Here is a 25838-nt window from a genome sequence, read left to right as displayed (position 1 = left end):
TTCACTTGGAACGAGAACAATAGCATTGTTTACAGTAGGAAAATCTTTCATGCCTGATCTCTAAGGCCAACATGGCCAAGGGGTCTCAGCCCCCTGATAGAGGTTGAATGATATTCCGTACAACACACGGCATCCACATCCTGACTAGCGGCTGCCATAATGTCGCATATCGCTACTGCTGATCTGGTTCCGAATTTTCGTCGGAGAAGACGAGGGCTGAGAGCGATAGACCCCGCGAGCATAGGCGAATTTTGCTGCAACACAAATGGCGTACTAAGATTCCCGCCATATGCGAGGCGCTTCGCTTGAAGATGGAGGATAATGATGACCCGAACAATATTTGCGGGTGGAACAGCGCCGGATATTGGCATGTCACGGATGAACGGTCGTTGCCCAAGCCTCTGGTAATATTATGTAGAAGGGACCGTGTTTGTCTTGACAGATAGATAGATGGTGCAGCTGATGCTCGCTACCTCACTTCAGGGATATAGCAACCTCAACGGAATTAACCCATCTCGTCCGCGTCTCTGGGAGCTCTGTCTCGGCAAGCGAGGCCGCCAACCCGGCGGCGCGTTTCCGTTTCCTCTGCGCGGACTTGGAGAGGGGCTTTGAAGCTGACGTAGCGTCCGCATCTACTGTACCCGCAGAAGTCGTTGAAGTTTCTCCGGATTTCAAGGTCTCCGTCGCAGTTTCAGTCATGATAGCTGTACCCGCCTGTCCCGTTGTCTCCGTCAGCATAGTCGTATCCTCTCCAGCCTTCCCGACATTGGCAGCTTCGGTATCACCGTTCGCCGCGCCACCCTTCCCCTCCAACTCCTTCAAATATCCCTCTTTCCCGGCCTCATCCTCCTCAACATCATCAACAACAAGGACACTCCCCGTCTTTACCCTCACCTTATACTCGTCCTCCCGTCCATAACTCTCAAACCACCGCCCTACTCTAAGCGCCGTATTCATCGCGCGCCCCGTCGCCTTGACGAAGACCTCTTCAGAGGCTAACTGCTCGCGCTCTTCGCCGCGCGCAAGGGCCGCGAGGAGCTGCTCTTGCTTCCCTTGCTCTCCTCTCTTCTGATTCTGGTTCGCGCTTTTCTTGTTTTTGGACGACGCAGACGCGGAGAGAGATGCTGTCGCGCGCTTCTCGGCGTGGCGGAGGAGTTTCTGGACGCGTTTGACGGCGCTCATGTAGGGGGTTGAGGTTGAGATGTATATTGTTTTTGGGACGGAGGGGCCGGCGTAGGGGGAGGAGACTGGGGCGTGTGGGATGGGTCGTTTGGAGATTCGGGCATCTGGAAGGGGTTTTCGTTAGCGGTCGGACATTATAAAAATCTGGAAGAGAGGGGGGTGGTGAGTGGGTGACGTACATTTTGGCAGCTTGACCATGTCTTGATTTTTGCGCTCGAAGGGTAGGTCTGCTGCTGACTTCGAGGATTTGTTCTGGGATTGCGTTGGAGAGGGCATTTTCAATGATGGATGTAAAGTTTGTTCACTGAAACTGCGAGAAGTTTTGGGCTTGAATCGTTATAGAAGAGAGAATGGTTGGTGTTGCGGTGTTTGCAGCTCGGTTGGTTCGCCGCGGCGCGTCCGCTTGGGAGCTGGAGTCGAGACTGTCAAGAAATATATCTCGGGGAGTCGGCTACACTAAGTCCGAATCCTAGACACTTACAACCCGCCAAGCAGAATAAGGGCTCAACAGACTGCAACGAACTGTGATAACTATATCGAATCTTGTACAAGTATTTTAACACTGTCAATTATATACATGGTTTTCTCAACACCTGCTCCGATACAGCTATGCTGAGCAGTCGCGTGATGGCGGGAGTTGCTTGGCCGCTTGATCTAATCTAATCAGTGCCCACCCGCTATCTCCGACTATGAGACGCGTCGCTAAACTCATAAACACAACATTATTCCCATTTATTCCCCCTGCATTCCTCACATCGTCATAATTTCAAGTTTCAAACATTGAAAAGAATGGACAACGAACCCCAGCTCCCCCCACCCCCGCGCATCCGCCATCGCTCCCCAAATAAACCCCAAGCACAGAACCACCCACGCGCCTCAAAAACCAAAGACAGAACTCATCGCCACCTCTCCCGCTTCGACGACCTCTCCAGCCAACCCTCCAGCGACCCAGCCCTCTTCTCCAGCGACGATATTCCCGCCTCGGGACTCGAGAACTACCATGCGCCCGCGGCCGGCTCGGGCTCGCGCAAGCGCAGATACAGGGGCACGTGGTGGGGGGAGATGGTGAAGGAGAAGGAGAAGGAGACGAAGCGTAAGCGCGCGGACTTTAAAGATAAGAGGCTTGTTGATAGTGGTGTTTGGATGGGGAGTGATGAGTCGGTTTCTGTGTCGGGAGCTTCGGGGTTTGGGTTGCATTCGGAGGATGCGGCGTGGTTGGGGGAGGAGTTGATTCGGGATGAGGGGGTGGGATTGGGGGCGAATGTGAATGCGTATACGCAGACGGCGGCGACTGGGATGCAAGGACTCATGCCGGGACTCGGGCTGGGGCCGGGGCGCGCTGGGCTCGCGAAGAAGGCTACTGCGGCTGTGGAGGAGCCGAGGGAGCATCAGGTTGCGAGGGCGATTGTCAATGAGTGTTTGGAGAGGGGGTTGGATAGTATTGATCTCAGGTACGTTGTCCTTGTCTCTCAGGGCTTAGCAGCGCCTGACAAGAGTGTAGCGGTGGAAATATCCGTGCCATCCCAGCAGGCCTCCTTCGGCCCCTCCAGCACCTAACAAAGCTCCCATCCATCAATGAACCCCCGATTAGCGAAGAAGTCTACAGCTCGCTTCAACCATTTCTCCGCTTATTCCTAGCCGGGAACGCGCTTACAATAATCCCCGGCGAGCTATTCGAGCTCGACTCCCTGCGCGTGCTCAGCCTGCGAAACAACAAGCTCACCGAGATCCCTCCCGCCATCCGACGCCTGACCAAGCTGCAAGAGTTGAATCTATCAGTCAACCGCTTGACAGTCCTCCCGTGGGAACTGCTCTGGCTGATTAGGAAGGGCGACCTCAAACAACTCACCGTCCGGCCGAATCCCCTTCTTCAGATCGAGGATCCGGCAGTTGAGATCGCGCAGTGGCATGACGATGCCAATACGGCCCCAACGCCGCGGACCGAAGATGATTATGAGCTGGAAGATGGCGATGAAGAGGAATGTGGAAATGGAAGTGAAGAGTTTCCCACCCCCACAGCCGTCGAGTACGACGGCCCTCCACCCGAAGAAGCATGGGCGCCTATCCACGTCGCAACCGGCCCCGTCCAGCGCTTCAATGCAGAAGGGTTCCTCATCCCAGACGCAGCTTTGACAGAAACTCCTTCATCAACCGTCGCTTCTCAACCTCCATCTCAGCCTCAGCCTCAGCCTCAGCACCACGTCCATTCTCGCATGCCCTCCCTTCGCGAAGCCTCCCTCCTCTCCCTAAGCAAATCCCCCTACTTCGACACCCTTCCCGACCTATCCTCCACAGAGTGCGAGCTCTACTTCCCACCACTAATGCTCCGGCTCCTCCGTATCGCGCGCGACATCCGAAATTCGGGAGGTCGATCCTGCTCCATCTGCCATAGGTCTTTTGTCATCGCGCGCACGGAGTGGATTGAGTGGTGGGATGTCAGAACTTATGAAAATGGGCTGAAGGGGCCGCGGGTGAGTGGGGAGAAGCTTCGGCCGCTGCCCTTTAGGAGAGTTGGGTGTAGTCTAGGGTGTCTTCCTACTCCGACTTGGGAGAATTACACTTGACCTTGAACCGTGGATGGTATGTTGTGTATATATATGAGTTTTTCTTGTGGAGTTGAATCGGTGTGGATCGATTGAGTATAAGTCAGCCAAGAGGACATAGTATCACCATTTCACATTGCATGTATATTCTATTCTCTCGTCCTCAGATTTGTCCCCCTCACTTGTCCACTCATCCTATCAGCAGCAAAAAACTGTAGTTCTCAAACCAGACAGCATCGACGCAAAGACCATAATCTTCAACACCACCGTGACATCTTGATGTCATGTCAGGTCAATAATAATAGGAAGACAGGAATCCTAGTTGTCGGCACCCGTGGCCGTATGTACTACTTGCCGCGTTCTAGAAAGGTTTAAGCATCGTCGTCGATCACCTACCTATCAGGCACGTCAAATACGGTAGAGAAACATGTGCCCAGGACTCATTGTAAAGGGAAAGTTGACCTAGCTGCCATGCTCAGCAATCAGCATACTCTGCATATGCGCAGCGCTCTGTAAGACTAAGCCTTGGATAGTGGAGTCGCTGTTCTGCGGATTTGGCGCCAACTGCGGTACCTGGAAATGTACGCAATGTGCACTAGCCTCTGAAACATATCATGGTATACGTCTTGCTGAACTTTATTTTGCTGGAAGATATGTTCGTCAAGAACGTGTTTGGCTACTTATCGATATACGATACCGTCAGCCGACTTTTCTCAGCAGTTGCTTCAGCTCTGCTCGAGCAAGGATAACACAGTAGCAAACAGCCGCTGCATTCGGTCTTATTTCCCATGACTTTAGAGAATTAGTCCGTATAATGAATTAAGTCCCTTTTTTGTACAATAAACATGCACCGGACCTAGGGCGTTATTTACGGAAGTATCAGGCTATTGAGGCAAAGACATACCAATCCTTTGCGGAAAACTACGCAAGGCTCAAGCAACGAGCAAGTGATAGAATCTGGTGTTATATCTAGCAGAAAAAGGCAAAAAAGAAAATAACTAGCATGTCCTGGTTTCGATCCAGGGTCCTCCGGGTTATGAGCCCGGCGCTCTTCCCCTGAGCTAACATGCTCTTATTGACTGTTGGAGGGTCTTTTGGGAGGTTATATTTGTGGAACTTGTGAGTCATAAGGTCTTTTGTTGTGTTGCTGGGACGGAGTTGGCTGCCGCGGTTAGGGCTGTGTGCCTGCGTCGTGTCACGTGGGGCGCGCTAAGCCGCATTTATCACCGGCACCTAGCGGCACAAACCCCGTTTCAGCAACCCTGGAACATTAATACTCCGTCACCCGAGCTCACTGCCAAGGCTATGGAGCTGATGGAGCTGACCTCAACTAAATCGCCGACCGCCTCGACCGCTCGCGATCCGGATACTGCTGGCTACAGGCGGAGTGCTGAGCTGCTGTTCGACCGCCAGGCACATACAAAGGCTTCTACCTGATCTGCTATCTCTCACTATTCCATCACTTCTCTGTACTTTCTCAACGAACGTCATCCCGATGATATTTGGCTTGAACTCGGTGTATGCGCTCAGTGTCTGATAAGGTCAGCGCCCCACTGTCGAAAAAAGGTCCATCAGAGCCCCTGTAGGCGTCATCTTACTAACAGCTCTCTCGACTCCAGGTGACGGTCCAGCCTTCCAACAAGGCGAACACGATGATCAACCCCCCACAATGAGGGACCCAACGAAAGACATGGAGAAACGAGACACACCGCCGCAGCAGGCTTCCAGTCTACAGGTTGATCCCCCGCGACGAAGCAACCAAAAGTCAGTTCGAGTCGCGTTCGGTCCTGACCTGGAAACACATATTCCGCCGCGCGAGAGATCGCCGGCCCCAATCTCAAATCACCACCGGTCATTCACCACCGTCGAACAACAGAAACCGCCCCCGCCGGTTAGACCAACGAGCTCCTCGGGCGAAAACTCAACGACCGAGAATAGTTCGCCGTATACATCGGATCAGAGGTCCGAGAATGCACGGCCGACGGCGGCTTTGAAGAGAGCCAAAAGCGATTATGGACCGAGAGGAGGCTTTGATAAACCCATTTTCGTTGACAACGAAGATGAGGAGGACTTTGCGATGAGGCACGGGTGGCAGGAGGAATATACCTCGAGCGAGTACCTCAAAGTTCTTCACTCGGTAAGCGATTGCGACGTGGGAGGCTTTCTGATTTGCGTCTGACTCGAAGCTCTAGAATTTCTACATGTACTTCACGGAAAAGCGCCACGAGACAAATGGTTTCCCGAGAGATCCCGTCGGAAGCTGGCCGTCTCAGGACTGGAGGATGAAGGACCGCCTCAAGACCGTTTCCGCAGCCTTAGCGATCTGCCTGAACATTGGAGTCGACCCACCGGACGTCGTCAAGACAAACCCAACCGCCAAGCTCGAATGCTGGGTTGATCCAACGTCGACTACCGGTGGTGGCCATAATAAACTGATGGAGCAGATTGGGAAGAAGTTGCAAGAACAATATGAGACTCTTAGTTTGAGGACACGATATAAACAATACCTCGACCCTTCAGTCGACGAGACTAAGAAGTTCTGCGTTTCGCTTCGCCGCAATGCCAAGGATGAAAGAGTCCTCTTCCATTATAACGGTCATGGTGTTCCTCTCCCCACCCAGTCAGGCGAAATCTGGGTATTCAACAAGAACTACACGCAATACATCCCGGTGTCGTTGTATGACCTGCAACAGTGGCTAGCCGGGCCCAGTCTCTTCGTTTTCGATGTGTCTCATGCGGGAAATATTGTCCAGAACTTCCACTCCTTTGTTGAGAAACACGAGAAGGAGAACATTGAGCAAAAGAAGCTTGACCCGAACGCGATCGTTCAGAATTATGGTGACTGTATCATTCTCGCAGCGTGCCAGAAGAATGAATCGCTTCCGACGAACCCGGATCTTCCAGCGGATCTGTTTACATGCTGTTTGACAACGCCCATCGAAATTGCCTTGCGGTTCTTCATACTCCAGAACCCCTTACAATCCAATGTTCGAATCGATGAATTTCGAGTTCCCGGTCGCTTACAGGACCGTAGGAGTCCTCTTGGAGAATTGAATTGGATCTTCACCGCAATCACGGACACGATTGCCTGGAAGACCCTGCCACGGGCTCTTTTCAAGAAACTGTTCCGTCAAGATCTGATGGTTGCGGCGCTGTTCCGAAATTTCCTGTTGGGCGAGCGAATCATGCGCACATATAAATGCACACCCATATCTTCGCCCGAGCTTCCCGAAACCCATAATCATCCGCTCTGGAAAAGTTGGGACTTGGCTGTCGAGATGGTTCTCGCTCAACTCCCTGCGCTCATTGACCATGAGGAAGGTCGCAGGCAATATGAATACCAGCATTCTACTTTCTTTGCGGAGCAGCTTACTGCCTTTGAGGTGTACCTCTCATCTGGACCGACTGAAAAGAGCCCACCAGACCAGCTACCCATTGTTCTGCAGGTTCTTCTGAGTCAAGCACACAGGCTGAGGGCCTTGATCCTCCTCAGTAAATTCCTAGATCTTGGACCATGGGCCGTCCACTTGGCTCTGAGCATTGGTATCTTCCCTTATGTTGTCAAGCTTTTGCAGTCGGCAGCCCAAGAGCTGAAACCAGTCATGGTGTTCATTTGGGCAAGGATCATGGCTGTCGACCATACAGTCCAAAGTGACCTTTTAAAAGACAACGGAATTCATTACTTTATCTCCATCCTCAACCCCACCTCTCCTATCCCCGTTGGAAATGCAAGTGAGCACCGAGCAATGTGCGCCTTCATTGTATCAATTTTCTGCAAGAACTATACCCAAGGCCAAAACGTATGCCTTTCCTCGGAGCTCTTTGAATCCTGTCTGATGCACTTGATGGATGTTGAGAACCCGCTGCTGCGGCAATGGTCCTGCCTTTGCATCAGCATGTTGTGGTCTGACTTCCCCGAAGCCAAGTGGATGGGCATTCGGTGCGCTGCAACGACCAGGCTCGGCGAACTCAACTTCGACCCCGTTCCGGAAGTAAGAGCTGCAATTTTGCATGCTCTAACAACCTTCATTGGCATCCCCGATTTAACGGATCAGGTGGAACACATTGAAGAAAACATAGCCAACTCGGTTATACCCATGGCTGCAGATGGCAGTGTTGTTGTACGGAAGGAGCTTCTGGTCTTCTTTTCGACTTATGTGAAACGCTACCAGAACAAGTTCCTGGTCGCCGCTTACGAGGAGCTTCAGGAAGAAAAGAAGAACCTCCTCGCCAAATTAGGGCTAGAACGTTCTCGAGATGAGATATCTGACGAGTCAACACCAAAGACACAGCCACTCTCGCGGAATACCACCGTCGGCACAATCTGGAAACAACTACTTATTCTCTCAGTCGATCCTCATCCTGATATTGCGCAAGATGCTGGAATCATCGTTGATTACATGCACTATGCCTTACTTGAGTCGCCCATGGCATCGCTAACCGAGCGACTACGACAAGAGATCCTAGACCTTTCAGGCCGAGTAGAGCAACAGTCACAGTTACGAGAGAAACCTAACCCAAGAAGGACTGCCGCGGCGCCGCCCCCTCCCTCCGCGCCACCTAAGCAAGAAGGGTACATTTCGTTGAGTATCAGGCGAACTGCTAGCTATGCAGCATCGCTCAAGAACCTCGCGTTTGGTAGCTCTATTACACAGACAGAGGGTCCAGGATCGGAGCCCGACACATCGCCAAAGAGCCGTGCCCCTGCAACCCCCCGAAACCGAGCCCCGCCAGAATGGACACGCCCTCCCGAGGTAAACGACCAACTTGCACCCGCGACAGTATACCAGCAAGCCCCGGTCCCTACATCCCGAGGATTCGAACGCAGAGACACGTCAGAGGGCCCAAGCATCCCATTGATGAGCAGATTCCTAGATTGGTCCACAGAGGTAATCCCAGAATCCCTCCATTTGATATGCGAAAAATACCGCGAAGAGTACGAACAGCTTCTCACCCATGGCCAGTATTTCCGGGAACCCCAGATGAAACCCAACGAGCCCGACGAGCCCGGCAGTGCGGATTACAACGAGCGTCTTTGGAGGCGCAGCCGCAATGAGAAAATTATCTCGGAGACCCAGCCTCTGAAGGGTAAGGCTGGCAGCAACCCCTGGAATAAGTCGACGACACTCTTGGCCAATGGTACCCAGCCGTTAAAGATGTGCTTCCATCAGTTCGAAGATCACATAGCCGTGGCAGACGACCGGGATACGATAGCGTGAGTCCGACACGTCTCGTATAAGAGCAAATGCTGACGAGTATAGAATCTGGGACTGGCAAAGCCAGAAGCGGCTCAACCGCTTCTCCAACAGAAACCCGCTGGGTTCTAAGATTAACGAAGTCCGCTATATCAACGAAGACGATCAAGCCCTCCTGATGACAGGATCATCAGACGGCGTGCTCAAAATCTTCCGCAATTACGAATCGTCAAAGAACGTCGAGATCGTGACCGCCTTTCGCGCTCTCCCAGAACTGATCCCTAGCAACCGCAACGCCGGTCTCGTCCTCGACTGGCAGCAGGGCCAAGGCAAGGCTCTAGTCGCCGGCGACGTCAAGGTCATCCGTGTCTGGAACGCAGCCACAGAAGTCTGCACCAACGTACGTTACCTACCTCTACCTTTACCTAACAGTTCAACGACTGACCGTTCAATCCCAGGACATCCCCGCCCGCTCCGGCTCCTGCATCACCTCCCTAACCTCCGACCAAGTCGCCGGCAACATCTTCGTCGCGGGCTTCGGCGACGGCGCCGTCCGCGTCTTCGACCAGCGGCTCAAACCCACCGCGTCAATGGTCAAAGTGTGGCGCGAGCATAAGCAATGGATCACAAACGTCCATATGCAGCGCGGCGGCCTGCGTGAACTCATCTCGGGTTCACGAAACGGTGAAATCCGCCTCTGGGATCTGCGCATGGATAATCCCATCTCGACTATTTATGGGACGCGAGATACGCTTCGTACTCTGAGTGTTCATGAGCATGCGCCTGTTTTCATGGTGTATGTCTCTCCTCCTATTCACCCCCATGTTTGCATGAGATGGATACTGACAAGTAAATGTGATTGATAGCGGCACAAACCGCCACCAAGTAAAAACATACAACGTCGACGGAACCCACCTCTCCACCTACGAGCCGCACTCGTCCTTCCTAAACAATAACCGCTCCTCGCCCATCTCCAGCACCGCCTTCCACCCGCACCGCACCCTCTTTGCCTGTGCCGCCCTCAATGATAATCATATTAACCTTGTGAGCTGCTAGGCTTCGTTGGTTTTGTTCTTGTTAGCTTTTATCTTGCGATACATTGCTTTGTTCTTTTTCTTGAGGGTGGGTTGGTACGGCAGGCACGGCGCGGCGTTTGGATTTGGTTGGTCTCTTTTTTACTTTTCCTTTACTTCTATGTTAATGACGCATCGATTTCCGGCGTTTGGCGAGATTTAAGTTAGCGGATTGTTCTGGTCTCTTTTGATCTTCGCTTCTTTTATTGTCTTTGCTTGTATATGGATGGATGCTGCTTGCAAGACACGGCAGGGAGGGGATAATAATGAGCGCAGAGTAGTGCTTTCGTTTACTTACTAGAGTGCTGAAGACAGTTTAGCAACGGAGACTGAATTTTTGAGACTGATCTGGTCTAAGATGCATCGTACGTGCTCATGATGTCGTACAAGTACAAGAACGTTCCTGAACCATAGCTGTTGCGGAAAGAAACAAGCAACGGACAAAAGAAAAAAAAGGACAATATTAGGGACCTAATACAACCTGACAAAGGAATTTTATTTCGTCTGAGCACCAAAGGCCATGAGAAAAATTGTGGACAGTGAGAAAGGAAACGAAATTGCCAACCACCCAGCTGAACTGACCCTACAGTAGTACAATGGAGATGCCTTACCTTAGCTTGTGCTCAAGTGTGAACCAAACGAGGAATCCCCAACATGCTGCCGACATGCGCGTGCTAGCATCAAAAGCCAAACGACTCAAAAACAAAAACATGATAACTGACTTTGCTGTTATAACACCAGCTTTTGTTTTGATAGCTCACCAAAGCACATCAAAGTAGCTGCGACGGCCTCCAAAAGCTGAGTCGCAGTAGCGGGACTCCACAGGTCCAAAGTTCGAAAAGTAATCTCTCGGCCTTCCGCGGTAAGCCTGGAGATTGGCGATGGCATCACCGAGAAGCCCAGCGGCTTGCTTGCTAGCGGTGCGCTCCTGTTCCGAGAATGTCCGCCCTTCGCAGCGTTCAGTTCTATCAATGAACTGCTCGGCCACGGTAGCAATGTGTTGGCGTATGTGCTTCTCACCGCGAGAGTCGTGGTGAAACCATGCATTTGCTTCACGGAGTCGTTCTTCTCTGGCCTTGGCAGCCTTGGTGAACATGGTCTCTTTGACCTCACCTAGTCCTGGAGGCGGCTTTATAGTTCGCTTTGGTGGTGTCGCCGATCTCGTCAAGGCTGCTATGTCGGGCAAAACATCACACTGATCGAGCTCTAGGTCGACTTCCTCTGTGTTGGCTTGTTGATATCTAGCTCGCCCATCTGAGTCGTGGACTCGGGATTCTTGACGTCTTAGTTCTGTCGTGTTATCGACGGTTAGATCGTCAAACTGCCGTAGCGGCAATCGCGTCTGTTCTTCGCCGTACCCGCTAGCAAATATAGGCTGCCCAGTCTTGCTGCTTGGAGCCGCGAATGTCTCCGTATGTGCTCTGGATTCTGAATTCATATTATCCAGTATAGCGTATATCTCCTCTTTCAGGGTGCGCTGGGTGGCGCTGCCGCCACTGGACAATCTCGAATCCGAAGCTGATGCGTCTTGCAATCTGTGGGTCTCCCGGATTTCTCTCGAGTGCATGGCTAGTGCAGCATTGGATATTCTCTCACGGACATGTGTTGTATAGTTGGGCTCAGATCGAATGGTCGTGTTCAGCTTGTTATTCTCATAGTCCTGGTCAGCGGAGCCACCGTACATCAAGCCCGAGGTTATCTCAGGCAGATCGGTTCGATTATGGCGATGTTTCAAGCGGATTGACTCGTAAGGAGACTTATCGTGAGGACGATCAAAGCTTTCTCTGTACAGCTGCAGGGAAGAAGCCGACATGTGATCCTTGCGGCGAGGCTGAGAGTAAGACTTGGACTGAGGCGTATCCAACGCAATCTGTGGAGTGGGTGTCATGCCGACAGACCCAGCTTCGTTGCCCGGCAGGTCCCAACAGTCGGCACGTCTGAGGAATGGGCTCTCAGATATGTAGCTACTCTCCCTTGCCGGTGGAGCATTGTAATGGCTGGCATAGTTGAGCGGGTTTTTCTGGGTGTGATAGTCGTCCTGGCTCGGCTGCCACGTTTGGCTTTGTATATTCCCGGCGGCACTCTCGCGCGCCCAGGTATACTCCTGCGAGACAAGTCGGGACTGTGGACTTAGGCGTCCGGACTCATCGGTCAGTCCGTATTCTGCTGAGGTTGAGTAGCTGGGAAGAGCGGACCGGGACTCGTCAGCTTCACGAAAGCCAGCGACTTCATCTGGGATGTCCGAATTGGAAGCCCTCGTCCTCTTCGGTTTGTTCCTCGACGGGTTAGTCTTGGTGTAGAGCTGGATCAAAGAGACCGGCTGCGAAGAAGCAAGATCCCGGTCGTTGGAGATCTCATAGTCGGAAGTGACGCGAGCGAAGGCTGGGTGTGTCTGAATATAGCTTTCAGGGCGAACAGTGTACCTTTGGGTGGCCATCGAGCTGATTCGAGATGAGTTAGGATGGAGCGGAGAACGACGGAGGGGAAGTTGAGCGGAGGGTTGAAGAGGAGTTGAGTTGCGAGGCGAAGGTGGAGGAGGAGGAGGAGAGATGGCAGTCGGGGCCTGGGAGTGTTAGAGGAGAAAGGTAAACACTCAGGGAGTGAATTACCGGCCGGTTGAATTCACTGATCGAGTTCACCTGCAGTCGGCCGCTTTCATGCTCAATCGCCATCTTCTTGGGCGACCCTCCCTGCAGCACCTCCAGTGGCTGCCTCTTCCGTGTTTTTTGTCCTGGATCCATTAACAGACTTCTTGTCTTCTGAGAGCAAGACATACTCCTTGATATGGTTTGGCTGGACATGGTTGCTTGTGATTGGGAGTGGATGGAGGTGAATTCCGCTGGTGAAGCGAGGGAAGAGTGAAGGCTGGATTGGTGCGCCTTCCCTTTCTGGACTGCCGACAGAGAGATACTGAAACCCATTACCTACCTAGCTACTAGTTCTTATTACAGGGCATTGTGAAGTAAGCAGCAATGTAGAAAGACACAAACCGACGCAATCATAGCTGGACTCTGTACGAGCCACCATACTCATATCTCAGTCCCCGGTTACTGCTATTTCCGACATCGCCGTCAAAGCCTTGACCTGACCCCGCGTTCGGGTGGCTGTATATTCTAGTATATGATGGGCGGCTATATCCATTGGCAGTAGGACTATGCACGCGTCCAGTGCTGTGAGATCCATAGTCATTGCCATAGGGGACCGTCTCTAAGCGAGTGTTGGAGCCATAGTTACCATAACCGTAAGTACCAGGTCGTGATTTTATCCCGTAGCTCTCAAACCTCGATCCATAGTCCTCACTGCGATACGGCGTGTAGTCCGATCTACCGCCGACTCCTATGTTATCAGCTTCGTAGACGGACGAATCCGAGCCGCGACCTAACAGAGGTAAGTATATGATTCACAGCCTGGAAGCCCCAGGATTGACGTACTAGGGTGCTTCGATTTCGACTTGCGATTAGCCATTGCATCCTTGATTCTATCCAAAAGCTTAGACATGACCCGTGTTCAGCGACGTCGATCCTCGACAAATTCGCGTTAGGTTGGAGTATATAGCTGTAAAAGCGAGCGCGCAGTTACGGTTATAGGCATTGAGTGCAATATGTATTCCAGATGACTTCAAACTCACCGTCCCAAGAGATGGAGGGCAGATAAGGGCTTCCAGCAAGACGGTCTGTGGTCAGCTTTCCGTCACGGTCCGCTATGGAGTGTCATTCGACGTCACCACCATGGTTCGGTCCAAAAGAGGCGGCGGAGCTTGATTCCAGCTAATTTTCTGGATAGACCATCCTGACCATGGTTCACAGAGCCTTATCAAAGCCCCAGAAGGTAGGAGACGGCTTCCGCGAGTCATGTGCGATTTGTCGACTCGTGACAGGTTGACAGGTCGCGAGTATAGTGGACATTATTGATCTTGCGGACTTGCACAAGGTGCGGTCCATAGGTCATTGACGAAGCTTTGTCGCAGTCATCCCTGCCGCATGTCGCCGAGGGCAACTTCCCAGGCACGAGTGTCGATCGCGTCTCAGATGCAGGTGGTCGTGGGGGGATGGCCCACTGATCAGCCTCTGATCCCGCTCAGGGAGGAGAAACGTCACGCTCCAGTTCTCAGAAGATCAGGGGTAACCCGGTAAACCCAGAATGTCTCAGTCTCAGATTCCATAGTAATGGAGTGAAGAGAACTGTAAACTTGTAGCCAAGACAGTAAAGAGAGTGTGAGTTTGTTGCCTGACTGTGGGTGGTGTGACGTGAGTGCCTGAGGCAGGATCCCGTGACTCCTCGGTTGATTGTCGCCCTCTCGGGCTCTCTTGACGCTCAGCAACCAGAACCTCCATTCTACCTTCAACAACACCTTGACTCTTCTCGTTCATGCCGCTTCTGTCCCTTTCTGCCCTTGTCCTTCTGTCCTTTTTGATATCCCGTTACCACCGTGGACCAGATTTCCGTTCCCCCCCGGTCTTGGCTTCCGTTGCTGCCTTGACTCCCCTCAATGAATCCGTCTCCGTGAGACTCGTCGGACTGCTCAGTACTGAGTCGAACTCCGCTTGATCAATACCAGCTGCCTTGCGCTTACTACTAGAGCTCAATCTAGATCCTTCTATTCGACTACGGAATCATGCGACCACCACGTCTCATTTTCGTCGCCTTCTGCCTCATCTTCTTCCCCATCTTCCTCACCCTCTACTCCGTCCTCACTTCGTCCCCCACTGTATCGACACCTAGCTCGCTCGGAGCAACGGGCCTACACGCCTTCTTCTCCTTCAACCTACCGTCCTCGCTGTTCCCTCCATCCGCCATCATCAGCCTCACAGATGAGAACTCGACGTTCTTCCTAGCCAGACCTGCCGCGTTTGGCCCACTCCTTCCCGACAAGGGACTGAGTGGTCAGCTATGGGTTGGTACTGGGTTTGGGGCGGGGAAAGAACTGGGCTGTTCTGATATTCCGGGCTGGAGAGAGGGTGACGACGCTCCCCAAGAAAGCCGCGTCGGAAAATCTGGGTTTGATGATCAAGACACTGGCGTTACCCCGGGTAAACACCATGCGGACTTTCTGCAGGGCCCTAAGCCCCAAAGCGATGCGCATACTGGATCTCTCCCGTCCAACGACGGCACCGACGACCATCTCCATCACCCCCTACCGGAGTCATTTGTGGTCGATTCCGCCGAGAAAAACCGCGACACCCAGACACCGAAAGGCGCGCATGCAGACATCCAATCTCTGCAAGAGACTGCCGAGATTAGTGGTCAGGTCGTCCTGCTGAGCAGAGGCGGCTGTGGTTTTCTGGAGAAGGTGAAGTGGGCTCAACGGCGCGGGGCTCGTGCGGTGATTGTGGGTGATGATACCCGAGGGGGCAGCCTTGTTACGATGTATGCGCGGGGAGATACCTCGAACGTAACAATTCCTGCATTATTTACGTCCTACACAACAGCCCATCTGTTATCATCTCTCATTCCCCCGCAGGATCGGGAGGAACCCTCCATTGAAGGAACCAAAACCCTCGTCCCCGAGGCGGAGACCACGCCAGCTGCCTCGGCCACGATAACCCCGTCGTCTACCCCTAAGGCCACAAGCGCATCCAAGTCGGAATCTGGATTCCTTTCTAAAGTCCTAGCAAGTCTTGGTCTGAGTGGCGATGCATCAAGTTCTTCGCACGACAACCGGCGGCCTCCTAGCAGTGGCAATATTGACTGGGTTCCGTTGGGTCTCTGGGATGACCAGGAATCATCTCGAGGCCGAGTGGGTGACGATGCATATTCCAAGAGCGATAAGACTTCTCAAGCCAATGCTGGGGACGGCGATGGATTCGTTATTGGCGTCCAAGACTGGCGGGATCCGGATCTTGTGGCGCCGAAGAGTAGCTCGGTGGCAACTCCTACGGGCAGCACTGCGTCGGAGACGAAGGAGCATAACAACAAGGATACCCAGTCGTTGACGCTCAAAGGCGGCAGCATAACCCCCGGCAGTGGAGAATACTACGCATTGGAGAAGTCGGTTGTTGAAGACAAGACCCGGAAGATCGATTCGCGTCGCCCCGCAGGTTCTTCTGACGGTACAAGATCAAAGGGTTGGTTTTCTCGACACTTTCTTGGAGTCATGTCAGAAAAGTCCGGGCCGGCCCGCTCTGAGAAGAAGCAAGTCACACACGATGTGCAAAAGGATGCCAATGAGGTCAAAACCGATGAGCATGAAGGCTTGTGGGTCACCCTCACGCCGACGAGCATGTCTACTAGTCCATTCTTCGACACGCTTCTGGTCCTCGTCGTGAGCCCGCTGCTCACTCTTTCTGTTGTCTACATCCTTTTGCTCCTTCGGTCGCGCATTCGGCGCCGACGTTGGCGAGCGCCAAAGTCTTTGGTGGAGCGCCTTCCAGTGAGGACTTACCATACAATCCCGTCGATTTCGTCCTCATCTTCCAGCTCTGTGCGATCTTCAAGCCCTGGGCCTGTTACTCAGACATCCCCTCTTCTCGGTGCGAAATCAGAATCTCGCTCTCGGTCGCAGTATCAAAAAGCGGCGCCAAAAGCCTTTGAGAGGAGAGAGCCATCGGGGACTTCAACGTGGCGTCGAAAGTATACTGGACGACAGGTCGAGTGTGTTGTTTGCCTTGAGGAATACATTGACGGCCAGAGCCGTGTCATGAGCCTACCATGTGGGCACGAATTCCATGCGGAGTGCATGTAAGTCGTACAAATTTCACTTTGGAAAATAACCATACTAATATATGCAGTACCCCTTGGCTAACGACCCGCCGGCGTACTTGTCCTATCTGCAAGGGGGACGTTGTACGGTCCATGTCGCATACTCAACAAGCAGAAACGCAGCCAGACCAAGAATCCGATTCACGCCATAGCGCATCTGCACCCGTCCCGATTAGTCCGATGACTGACCAGGAAATATCCGACTTGGAGCGACATGTGTCTGCGGATACCGGACTTGACCGGAGCTCCACTTCACCGAGCTGGCGCAACTTTGCAGCCCTCAGCTTGTCTGCGCTCAGCGGCGACACCATCTGGCACCAGGGTCATCAGACTCAGGGCCACCAAGGCAGGGCCGACAACGACAACTAAACTCTCAAATCGAATATTCACCTCCCTCTCTTCATCTCTCTCCCTCAACATCTAGGTCCTGGATGGTCTTAGCGTTTCTTTTGTTTTTAGCGGTTAGCGTTCTGCGATTGAATTGGTTGGCGTTACTAAGATACAGCTGGAACTACCTACCGGCTGAATGGCTCGTCTGTACTCGAGCTGTAGGATGTACTCTCGTTTTGAATTCACTTATTTCTATCACCAGAGGCTAGGTCAATGAATGTACAACACCTGGAAAGTGGTCTGTCTACTTAAGAATTATCCAGTGATGACGTCAGTGTATCGCGAACACGAACTTCCTTGTCGGCGCTTGTGAAACTCTCCTCTTCCTCTTCCCCATCCCCTCACCATCTCACCACGTCTTATCACAACAACCACCCTAATCCACCATGTCTGACAGAGCAAAAGAAGCCCTCCGCGCCGAATCCTCCAATCTCGCCGCCACCTCCCGCGACATCCTCTTCTCCGGCGCATACCTCTATCCTTTTAAGGTGCGCCTGCCCTGCGCCGCCGCCACCCCCCCAACCAAACTTCCCACCACCAATCCATCTAACAATACAATCTACAGGGCCTCCTCCACTTCGCAACCCACCCACCCCTCTACAAACCTCTCTGGTCGCGAATAACGCAGACCCTCATCGCCGGCGTCGGGATAACAATATCCCTCTTCCTCTTCACATACCTCCCGCAAACAACCTTCCTCACATTCACAGCAGGCCCCTTCTTTGCGCCCATCGCGGGCGTCCTCCTCGTGCTCAGCGAAGCATCTGCGATAACGCACTTCGTTGCAAGGGCTTGGATTATCCGGGATGCGCTGGTTGATGTTTTTGATGCGGTCTTGTTGTCGAGGGGGTGTGAGAATCTGGTAAGGAATGGGCGAGAGCTTAAGTCACCCGGCGCGGGTGGTGGAAAGGGTGTTATGGGGCGGTTGGGGAGGTTGCTTAAGAGTCCTTTTGGTTCCTCGACCTCGGGAGGCGGCAGTGCGGAGGGCTCGAGTATCCTCCGCTCCATTATGCTCCTCCCGCTGAATTTCATCCCTGTTATTGGGACCGTGATGTATGTTTATGTTGCGGGGAAGAAGGCGGGGCCAGGGTTGCATGCAAGGTATTTCCAGCTTAAGGGGTTTGATCGTCAGCAGAGGGAGGATTGGGTGAGGCTTAGGAGGGGCGGGTATACGGGGTATGTCATGTTATTTCACTTCTTTCATTCCTATTCTCTCCGTCTTGTTTTTGCTCGTCTCAGTTATTGAAGGGGATAACCAATCGGCTAACTTGAGTGGTGCTATGTTGCAGACTTGGAATGGCGAGTACAGTTCTGGAAATGGTGCCCTTTGCGAGCATGGTGTTTGAGTTTAGCAATGCGGTTGGGGCAGCGTTGTGGGCTGCTGATTTGGAGAGGGCGAGTAAGTAGGACGAGAGTGAGAATGAGGTAGAGGAATGGAGCCGAAGGAAGGGAATCGCAGGAGGGCACCGACTCTAGCGACGCCCTGATAACCTCACAACCTTGCTCCTACCTAGGTACGGGATAGGATCATCCGACCCGGAGCTGAGCTTTCAACAGCATGATATTTGCAGTTGTCCGTCCATTCTGTCAAATACCCGCTGAACAACGATATGATTAATCCTGGGAGTAGCTCAACATACTATTTTCCAATATCAGCGCAATATCAGCAAGCCATCATAGCTATTGGGAGCAATAGATTGACTATGCGATTGCCCAAGTCTCATCTTCTGAATAATTCAGAGATGGCCACGGCCTACCAAGCCAATGGGTGGACAAAAGGAATTAGGTATGTACCCTGTTTTAATGCGCACCCCTGAGGCTAGCTCTAGTATGGACAAGTCATAGCATGGGAACGAGCATCCACACAGAACCGAATGACAACTTTCTTTCCGTCTTCAAGTGATTCCTATGTCCCGTAATACCACTAGCAACAGAGCTCGGGCTCTTTGATTGAACTCTCGCGAAGTGTTGCTGTCAGTGCCCCCGTCGCACCTTACTGCATGCAGATGGTCCGGGATTTTGACCGGCCATCCACCATCACCACCAGCAACATCTATTGAAACGAATTAATGATACTCTGGCGCACAAACGAAACAATAAGAAACGCGAGGTAGGTCCCGTGCAGTGTCATAACAGAACGCGAGAATAGCGAGAGTATCTTCCCAGTCCGCAAAGTGAAATCAGTTCGCCCAGCCGGAGCTGGAACTCCGTGGCGCAGCGCAACAGACAGAACCCAATTTTGCGAGAACGCCAGCGCAATCCACACAATACCCAGACCTACACTGTCCAGTGTAAGCCTTAGGCCCTGTGTGACTGCCACCACCGTGAGTGATATGATCTGGCACGCCAGCCGGAGACGCTGAGGCTGACAGCCCCATGATCCGGGACCAAGTCGGCACGGGCCCGAGCACGCATCAGGCGCACCTGCGGGATTGCGACGACAAGGGATGTGATGAGCCCCATTGCAACGAAGATAGCGGTGAGAATGAGTCCGATGAAGCCCTGGCCGAGATCCAGAGAAATTGGCGTCATCTGTACGCTGTCGTGTAGGAGCAGGATAGCTGGCGTGAGGACTACTAAGGCGTGGATGAGGGTGATTACGAGGATGGTTATCGTAGAGGGTGACCGTGACCGTGACCGTGACCCCGAGTCGCGCGACGGGGTTGGTGAGATGCCACCTTTCTTCTCTGGACTCGGAAAAGGTCCTATTGCTGCACATTGACAGTCACAGCGGCGGAAACGGATATAGAAGGCCAGAAACGTAATGGTCGCAATCCAATGCAACAGGGGCGGAATATTAACCACCAGTGCTCTGAATGCCGTCAAGCCTTTTAGGCCGTCGGACCAGATGCACAGATACAGCTCATAGCTATCCAAGGCCACCAGTCGCGCAGCCAAGTGCGAGCTGGCGCTGACTGTCAGAAGGACGATATACCAGCCGGATATCCCTGTCCTGGTACTGGTATAGCGGTCATATTTCCGCTTGGTAAGTTCGATGATCTGCGGGATGTACTAAGGCAGCGACGAACAAACCAACCAGGCCGGAAATGAGGTTACGATATCAGTTGTCCGATGTATACAACAGGGAGGAAATGGCAACTTCGAAAGGGCCTTACAGATGGACAGTCGCGCGAGCGGGTGTTGGGGACATACTCGACACACATGGACATGGCCATGGTGAGCGCCAGTTGAGAAGAGGATTAATCGATGGTTTGCGGGGCAGGCGGCTCTAACGGTCTTATTTATATTAATCCACTGTCACGCTGTGCATATTACTGCCTGGGCGTTTATATCCAGCAGCCAATAAGGGCACCCTGTGGATGTCCTGGATGCAGGTATCGGCTCATTCATCTTGGCCTCGTCTCTTGCCCAAGTGGCTGAGCGATTGAGAGCTCAACCCAAGAGCATCACATCCTTATCCACTTCACCAAATCGGCGGGGTCAAGAACGTCATGAGCAGATGGGGCTCAAGGTCCAAAGTAATCATTCCCATATCCCATGATGAATGTACAACCTCAAGAGAGAGGGGCAGGGGGATTGTTTAGAAAGCAAGTCGAGGATAGGCAGCCCCTGTCCTCAACCGCAATGAAGGCAAGGATAACGAATCGGGCGTGAGTGTGAGATAGCTTGCTTCTATTCTATAATAATATTCTCAGAGAGGGCCAGAGACGCCACGGTCAGGCTCAGCGGTCAACCTAAGCATCAAAGCTGATGTTAACCCAAGCTGGAAGCAGAACACGTAGCCGGGGGAGTGGGCAGTGGGAGACGGGACAGCGAGGATGCAGGTGGGTTTATATTAACTTATGTTTTATCAAAGCCAACGGCGTGCATACGCGCACTAGACAGGAACAGCCATGTCCTTCCCTTTCTGTGGCGCGGTGTTCTTTATCGGGTGGAGGAGCATGGAGGGGAAGCAGAGTGGGCCGTAGAGGTCTTCGCGCTGTAGGGAGATTCAGTTAGTTCATGGCCATAATATAGGTAAAGAGGGAAAGACTTACCAGATCTCCATTGTCAAACCAGTTTCTCCCTTGCGGGTCTTGGTGCTGAGTTTCATAAAGAGACAGTGTCAAGAAGAGAAACCCAGGGATGGTAAAAAAAAGTAGGGCACAGGGACTCAACTTACGAAACTCCCATCCGAAAACTGCCCCCCGTCAACCCTGTACCCAAGCCACCGTCGATAGAAATCCTCAGCCGCCTGCGCAGTAAACAGATACGACATGCGATAAAGAATATGATCGAACTGGTGGTCCCAGTTCCAGATACTATCCGGTCCACCGTTAACCTTCTCAGGGCGATGACGTCCCTTATTCACTATCCTGTCTAACTCCTTGGGCGTCCATTTCCCGTCTGCGTAGAGCGGGTGCGGAACAGAGACGGCTTTGAGGCCGTGCCAGAGGGCGAATGAGGAGGCTGCCATTTCCGATACTAGGCCGATTCCTTCGTTTACTTGGGCTTCGTGGATGGTGTGGAGGAGTCGGTTCGAATATCGACCCATTGCCACTGGGGATGTGCGGCGGGGTATGTCTTCAGGCAGGTTCCAGAGCATGGTCGTGAATACCCAATTTGTTTCAGAGGGGTCGAAGATCGGTAAGAAGGTGATGAGGTCTGCGTCTTCGCCAACGCCCCATTCGTAGTTGTCGTATTGCGGCGTGGGACCAGGGGGCGTAGGCCCGATGGGGGCCAGCCATAGTAGAGAGTCGGGAGGCGCAGAACCCCATATACTACTAGCAGGTCTGTCCTGCATTGAGCTGTCCACCATACGCTGGAGACCCGTCCAGTTGCCATGTGCGCCTGGTATATAGAAGTATGCGTTGCGCTCCCAGAGGTATTTCCTCGGTTGCCGTTTTGCGAATTCGCTTGCTCGTTCGAGGAAGTGGTAGGTATGGCCGGTGAATCGGGCGTCCATCTCCAGCGGCCAGTAGAAGTCGAAGTCGGGGCACGCGACGGAGAATATTTGAAGCGGTTGCAGGTATTGATATATAGGTCTCAGCATGGGTTAGCCTTAGCGTTATGATGCGTATATATAGATAAAGGAGCAGTAAGCATACTTATGTTCGTTCACCTTAGGGTACCAGGATTCCAGTGTCTGCTCGTTGAAAAATATAGTCGTATCCCGGAACTCCGGAGGAATAAATCTCTTCTTCAAATCCTCGACATTACGCTTCTCATTCGGCCCGTATAGAGGCATGTCGTTGTCCTTTACATGGGTAAGGAGAAAGACTTCATACTCGGCGCCGGAGTGCAGAGAGAGCTCCATTACAAGCGATCGAATATGCTGCTTCAGGTTCTCAGTCCATTCCATGTCGTGCCATGCGCGGAGTACCACAGCTGATCTTGGATGGGTATTCGGCGCGGAGGCATCATGCTTCTCGGGCTCGTCGCGAGCAGTGCTCAACCCTTGCCGTGGTAGTGGCAGGACAGCACTTGACGGGCTGTTCGCTAACTCGTTGTACCTATTGATATTCCTCTTGAGGCACTGTGCCTGGAGTGCTTTCCAATTGACAGTCTCCCAAGAGACTTCACTTGCCGCGTTAGGCTTACGGCTGTCTGGGCCCGATTGTGTCGAGTTCACAGTGTAGCCATATGCCCCAAGGCGAGAGCTGCGAGTAGTGCAGGAGCAACCGTCTAGTCCGAGCGCTTCATAAGAGCCGTATTTCGGAAATGGGAAATCTGTAATTAGATCATAGCAGGTCTAGTCAATGCTCCCAAGATTTTCCGCGATTTGGTGAGCAAAGAGAATGCATACCTTCTTGAAGTCCAGGATAAGCCAAGACCATGTCATCCATATCCCACCGACTCAGCCTCCTCCCTCGCGGCCCATCACAGGCTTGAAAGCTTCCTTTCCACTCGTTGGACCAGTCTCTCCCATTGTAATCCGGGTAGGGATCATAGATCGCCGGCCTGGGATGGGGAGCCCCATCAAGCGATTCTATCGTGGAAGTTCCTCCAGAGTAGAAGCGTTCTTCCCTATAGCGATGCATAGTCATGAGCATATTGAATTACAGCCTCGCCGGCTACGGAATGTACATACCTGACATCGCGCAGCGTTCCTGGTCCTACCGGTTCATGTGCAGGTGGGAAGTTGTCGTCCGATGGTTTCCACTGCCGCGTGCACTGGATAGAGCTTGAATCGCTCGGTCGTAAGATGCTGATGGTAGACCTTACTGAGCTCAGAGAGAGCCACGCCGGTCCCGTAGGAAGGCTCTGTATAACAAGGAAGAACAATATCGTCAGAAGGAGCGACCAGAGCCAGAGATACCGGCGCAGGGACGGCATAGTAAATCTCAGTAAAACAGGAACCCAACGGATATTGAAGTTAATGACATTGAGGGTTCAAAGACCGAAAAGCAAAGCAAAGCCATGTCATATCAGATCAGATCCATGATCCAAAAGGCCGCATCATCAGGCTATGGCTATCATTATGTATGGATGGCGATCACAGCCTCAACACGAACAAGCTGCTCCAAGCTGGACGGTTATTTGGCCATAGCAGCTTCACTAGTCCTAATCTGTGAATTGAGGCGTCGATGGGATACGTGGATCCTGTGAATCCGAGTGGAGGAGGGCGATCGACAAGCCAAGTCTATGAATATTAGGGCCTATTATCATTGAATGTCAGATCGAATGGCAGCAACCAAGAGTAAGACCCCGCACCCCAGGAAAAGCAGCCCCAAGCCCCAATTATTAGTATATTGAATATAATAACCAGGGTGTAGTTAAAACTTCTAATTCATTATTATCCTTTGCTCTACATTCATGTAACAGCCAGTAGAATATAAATCAGATGTACATTCGTCTCCGGTCGAGAGATCTCCCAGTCCCACCAAGAGCCTCGCTCACCAAGGAAATGTGTCCCGTGTCTTTCTCACCATCGACATCCAAGATCTGGACCTTCAAGCCACGAAGCAGCCGGGAACGGTCGGAGCCTGAGAGAGTGCCTGCGCCGGGGGGCAGAGGGATATGTGGGTTGTCCCTGGTCAGAGAGGAGACCTATCCGAGGATATCCGGGGCAATTGTAACAGACTTGAGGAACAGACACGCCAGTGCGCAAAATTGGAGAGTCACTGTGGCAAATCAAAAACGCCCATATCCAGCCAAAATGGGCATGATAGACTCGAGCAGGTCTGGAGGTCGTTGCACTGGTGCTATGCAACGATGGCGGCCATAGCTCAACCGCCATCGATAGGTTAACCGGATCTTGCACAGAGCCCTTATTGATGAGCATACGGGCGAGCCCGGCCCTCCTCAATCGCATCTCGAGCCCCAAAGAACAGGTTGATGGCCGCTTGATTTCGAGAAGCGGCCGAGAAAATATAGCTGGTGTCAAAGAAGAAGGTGGTGTATGGAGAGCCTTGAGAAAACAATTCAGTCGCATTATTCTTAAGCACATTTCCCTCCATCTTCTCGAATACCGCTGCGCCGGATGCATTGTAGGGATCTTGGGCCAACCCCAGAGGTCCCGGGGGGAGTTCCTGGCCTCAGGCGACACAAGCATCGACGCACTGTATATTGCGTTGATAGGTGCCAAGGAATCATCCAAGCCAGAGTGGCGTAATGCTATAATTGAAGACACCGTTCCGGCAAAGCTTGTGCTGCCATTGAGTTGCTCAAGAAGCTGTCAAGGTCACCATTAGTATAGGAAGCCGCCATTCACTTACCAGGTGGGTGCACTTATCCCCAGTGGGACGCCTGCCCTTCACAAGCCGTAATTGCGCATTAGACCCGTGACAATGGCAGTGAACGCTATAGGAAAGACCGTGGGGCCCAGCTGTGTTGCCTGAACAATTGTCTCACCACAGTCCGAAACTTCATTTTTCGTCGAGACCGATTGCTAGAATGGCAAGCACTACCCCACCTCATCAGCTCCCGTTCAAGTGAGGGATCAACCAAGATATACCGAAGAATGCAATGGGAAACACCGCAAGGACTGCGTCCAGTGATGTTGTCAGTTTTTCAGCTTTCGCATTACTCTTCAGCTTCTGAGAAACTATCGGCCATTTGCTCAGGTCATAGACCAGCTCGGCCGACGGCTGTGTTGATTCAACTTGAATGCTCCGCGTAGGACCATCGAACTTTGGAATTAACCGCTGCTGGCTCTCTTGGGATCTGGTATTACCCATTGTATAGTTTCTTTCTGGGGCCCAGTCTCCCCTGAAACCGAAAATAGAGATGTGCGCAATAGACTAGATATTATACAAGATTTTCTCTCAGAGAGTTGCACAAGACTGGACACTCTGTGAGAGGTCAGCAAGGCTCACGTTGCACGATCATTTCTGGCTGCTGCTGCCGCTCGTTATAGGTATATTCTCCGACTGGACCTTCTGTGAATAGAAATAGCAGAACCTTGCGCATCAGCCACAGGGTGTAATGAGATGTGTGTATGATTGGCCGTCTAAGCTACACAACAGAGTTCTGAGCCCCCTGTTGAAGAAGCAGCGGGAGTCACGGGCTACTTATATATGGTTTCACCGGACAGTCCATGGACGAACATAACCCCACTACATCCATCAATGCGATGAATCTACACCCTAACCGCCCGTTTAACAGCCTCCCCAAGTAAGTAACAAGAATAAGACACAGAAGAGGAACTCGCCGCCATCAACCGTACAAACCTCAATCCCCTTTCCAAGAAGCGTCTCCCACCCATTCATCCCAAAGTTCTCCTTCCTCCCATATAACCACGAGTTAAAGTACCGCTCAAACTCTTCCAGGCTCACCTCATCCCCCAAATCCACACCAGGCCCAGTCTAGCCCAG

The 25838-nt window shown here is 52.5% G+C and overlaps 9 protein-coding genes and 1 non-coding gene across 10 annotated transcripts; 4 read left to right on the top strand and 6 right to left on the bottom strand.

The window, feature by feature from the left end:
• Nucleotides 1–250: 250 nt before the first annotated feature.
• On the bottom strand, nucleotides 251–1685 carry BDV17DRAFT_141506 (ribonuclease P subunit p20 family protein). Its single transcript, XM_073754304.1, has 2 exons — nucleotides 1362–1685; nucleotides 251–1286 (listed from the first exon to the last, which is right to left on the bottom strand). Exons 1-2 carry the CDS (start codon nucleotides 1456–1458, stop codon nucleotides 475–477), a joined length of 909 nt encoding a protein of 302 aa, XP_073613641.1. The 5' UTR covers nucleotides 1459–1685; the 3' UTR covers nucleotides 251–474.
• A 61-nt stretch (nucleotides 1686–1746) lies between these two features.
• On the top strand, nucleotides 1747–3833 carry BDV17DRAFT_299401 (leucine-rich repeat domain-containing protein). The gene is made up of 2 exons (XM_073763869.1): nucleotides 1747–2633; nucleotides 2684–3833. Exons 1-2 carry the CDS (start codon nucleotides 1972–1974, stop codon nucleotides 3744–3746), a joined length of 1725 nt encoding a protein of 574 aa, XP_073613640.1. The 5' UTR covers nucleotides 1747–1971; the 3' UTR covers nucleotides 3747–3833.
• Nucleotides 3834–4724: 891 nt separating this feature from the next.
• Nucleotides 4725–4796, bottom strand: BDV17DRAFT_t104. The gene has a single exon. It is a non-coding gene; the product is annotated as a tRNA-Met (tRNA).
• A 470-nt stretch (nucleotides 4797–5266) lies between these two features.
• BDV17DRAFT_268595 (ubiquitin-binding TORC1 subunit KOG1) lies at nucleotides 5267–10334 on the top strand. Its single transcript, XM_073758478.1, has 6 exons — nucleotides 5267–5862; nucleotides 5918–8614; nucleotides 8690–8940; nucleotides 8987–9320; nucleotides 9379–9716; nucleotides 9787–10334. Exons 1-6 carry the CDS (start codon nucleotides 5395–5397, stop codon nucleotides 9974–9976), a joined length of 4278 nt encoding a protein of 1425 aa, XP_073613639.1. The 5' UTR covers nucleotides 5267–5394; the 3' UTR covers nucleotides 9977–10334.
• Nucleotides 10335–10341: 7 nt separating this feature from the next.
• Nucleotides 10342–13555, bottom strand: BDV17DRAFT_141403 (uncharacterized protein). Its single transcript, XM_073754303.1, has 4 exons — nucleotides 13425–13555; nucleotides 12770–13371; nucleotides 12603–12724; nucleotides 10342–12556 (listed from the first exon to the last, which is right to left on the bottom strand). The coding sequence occupies exons 2-4, from the start codon at nucleotides 12912–12914 to the stop codon at nucleotides 10751–10753; spliced, it is 2073 nt and encodes a 690-aa protein (XP_073613637.1). The 5' UTR covers nucleotides 12915–13371; nucleotides 13425–13555; the 3' UTR covers nucleotides 10342–10750.
• BDV17DRAFT_293149 (uncharacterized protein) lies at nucleotides 12992–13491 on the bottom strand (the record flags this gene model as incomplete). The annotated part of the gene is made up of 2 exons (XM_073762533.1): nucleotides 12992–13371; nucleotides 13425–13491. The coding sequence occupies 2 exons, from the start codon at nucleotides 13489–13491 to the stop codon at nucleotides 12992–12994; spliced, it is 447 nt and encodes a 148-aa protein (XP_073613638.1).
• A 931-nt stretch (nucleotides 13556–14486) lies between the features above and the next one.
• Nucleotides 14487–17418, top strand: BDV17DRAFT_141377 (PA and RING finger domain protein). Its single transcript, XM_073754301.1, has 2 exons — nucleotides 14487–16671; nucleotides 16722–17418. The coding sequence occupies exons 1-2, from the start codon at nucleotides 14609–14611 to the stop codon at nucleotides 17059–17061; spliced, it is 2403 nt and encodes an 800-aa protein (XP_073613636.1). The 5' UTR covers nucleotides 14487–14608; the 3' UTR covers nucleotides 17062–17418.
• Nucleotide 17419: 1 nt separating this feature from the next.
• On the top strand, nucleotides 17420–18591 carry BDV17DRAFT_141389 (uncharacterized protein). The gene is made up of 3 exons (XM_073754302.1): nucleotides 17420–17570; nucleotides 17648–18258; nucleotides 18372–18591. The coding sequence occupies exons 1-3, from the start codon at nucleotides 17469–17471 to the stop codon at nucleotides 18487–18489; spliced, it is 831 nt and encodes a 276-aa protein (XP_073613635.1). The 5' UTR covers nucleotides 17420–17468; the 3' UTR covers nucleotides 18490–18591.
• A 789-nt stretch (nucleotides 18592–19380) lies between these two features.
• BDV17DRAFT_293146 (uncharacterized protein) lies at nucleotides 19381–20258 on the bottom strand (the record flags this gene model as incomplete). Its single annotated transcript, XM_073762532.1, has 2 exons — nucleotides 19381–20082; nucleotides 20199–20258. 2 exons carry the CDS (start codon nucleotides 20256–20258, stop codon nucleotides 19381–19383), a joined length of 762 nt encoding a protein of 253 aa, XP_073613634.1.
• A 662-nt stretch (nucleotides 20259–20920) lies between these two features.
• BDV17DRAFT_299395 (DUF3405 domain-containing protein) lies at nucleotides 20921–23440 on the bottom strand (the record flags this gene model as incomplete). The annotated part of the gene is made up of 6 exons (XM_073763868.1): nucleotides 23114–23440; nucleotides 22829–23049; nucleotides 22131–22752; nucleotides 21206–22067; nucleotides 21081–21125; nucleotides 20921–21022 (listed from the first exon to the last, which is right to left on the bottom strand). Exons 1-6 carry the CDS (start codon nucleotides 23356–23358, stop codon nucleotides 20921–20923), a joined length of 2097 nt encoding a protein of 698 aa, XP_073613633.1. The 5' UTR covers nucleotides 23359–23440.
• Between the last annotated feature and the right edge of the window lie 2398 nt (nucleotides 23441–25838).

The sequence above is a fragment of the Aspergillus undulatus genome, assembly GCF_047715775.1.
Source record: "Aspergillus undulatus strain CBS 261.88 unplaced genomic scaffold BDV17scaffold_39, whole genome shotgun sequence".
Taxonomy (NCBI): domain Eukaryota; kingdom Fungi; phylum Ascomycota; class Eurotiomycetes; order Eurotiales; family Aspergillaceae; genus Aspergillus; species Aspergillus undulatus.
The sequence above is the reverse complement of the archived record's forward strand: the minus strand, read 5'-3'. Positions and strand labels throughout refer to the sequence as shown.

What these genes read in the sequence shown, in the direction of transcription:
- BDV17DRAFT_141506 (XM_073754304.1), bottom strand. Translation starts at nt 1,458, where the DNA reads ATGCCCTCTCCAACGCAATCCCAGAACAAATCCTCGAAGTCAGCAGCA. An exon ending in CATGGTCAAGCTGCCAAAAT is followed by an intron (nt 1,287 to 1,361) that starts GTACGTCACCCA and finishes AACCCCTTCCAG; the next exon opens with ATGCCCGAATCTCCAAACGA.
- BDV17DRAFT_141377 (XM_073754301.1), top strand. Translation starts at nt 14,609, where the DNA reads ATGCGACCACCACGTCTCATTTTCGTCGCCTTCTGCCTCATCTTCTTC. An exon ending in GAATTCCATGCGGAGTGCAT is followed by an intron (nt 16,672 to 16,721) that starts GTAAGTCGTACA and finishes TAATATATGCAG; the next exon opens with TACCCCTTGGCTAACGACCC.
- BDV17DRAFT_268595 (XM_073758478.1), top strand. Translation starts at nt 5,395, where the DNA reads ATGAGGGACCCAACGAAAGACATGGAGAAACGAGACACACCGCCGCAG. An exon ending in ACCTCAAAGTTCTTCACTCG is followed by an intron (nt 5,863 to 5,917) that starts GTAAGCGATTGC and finishes TCGAAGCTCTAG; the next exon opens with AATTTCTACATGTACTTCAC. An exon ending in CATGCGCCTGTTTTCATGGT is followed by an intron (nt 9,717 to 9,786) that starts GTATGTCTCTCC and finishes TGTGATTGATAG; the next exon opens with CGGCACAAACCGCCACCAAG.
- BDV17DRAFT_141403 (XM_073754303.1), bottom strand. Translation starts at nt 12,914, where the DNA reads ATGGGTTTCAGTATCTCTCTGTCGGCAGTCCAGAAAGGGAAGGCGCAC. An exon ending in CAGCCAAACCATATCAAGGA is followed by an intron (nt 12,725 to 12,769) that starts GTATGTCTTGCT and finishes TAATGGATCCAG; the next exon opens with GACAAAAAACACGGAAGAGG. An exon ending in TCAGTGAATTCAACCGGCCG is followed by an intron (nt 12,557 to 12,602) that starts GTAATTCACTCC and finishes TAACACTCCCAG; the next exon opens with GCCCCGACTGCCATCTCTCC.
- BDV17DRAFT_141389 (XM_073754302.1), top strand. Translation starts at nt 17,469, where the DNA reads ATGTCTGACAGAGCAAAAGAAGCCCTCCGCGCCGAATCCTCCAATCTC. An exon ending in CATACCTCTATCCTTTTAAG is followed by an intron (nt 17,571 to 17,647) that starts GTGCGCCTGCCC and finishes TACAATCTACAG; the next exon opens with GGCCTCCTCCACTTCGCAAC. An exon ending in AGGAGGGGCGGGTATACGGG is followed by an intron (nt 18,259 to 18,371) that starts GTATGTCATGTT and finishes GCTATGTTGCAG; the next exon opens with ACTTGGAATGGCGAGTACAG.
- BDV17DRAFT_299401 (XM_073763869.1), top strand. Translation starts at nt 1,972, where the DNA reads ATGGACAACGAACCCCAGCTCCCCCCACCCCCGCGCATCCGCCATCGC. An exon ending in TTGGATAGTATTGATCTCAG is followed by an intron (nt 2,634 to 2,683) that starts GTACGTTGTCCT and finishes ACAAGAGTGTAG; the next exon opens with CGGTGGAAATATCCGTGCCA.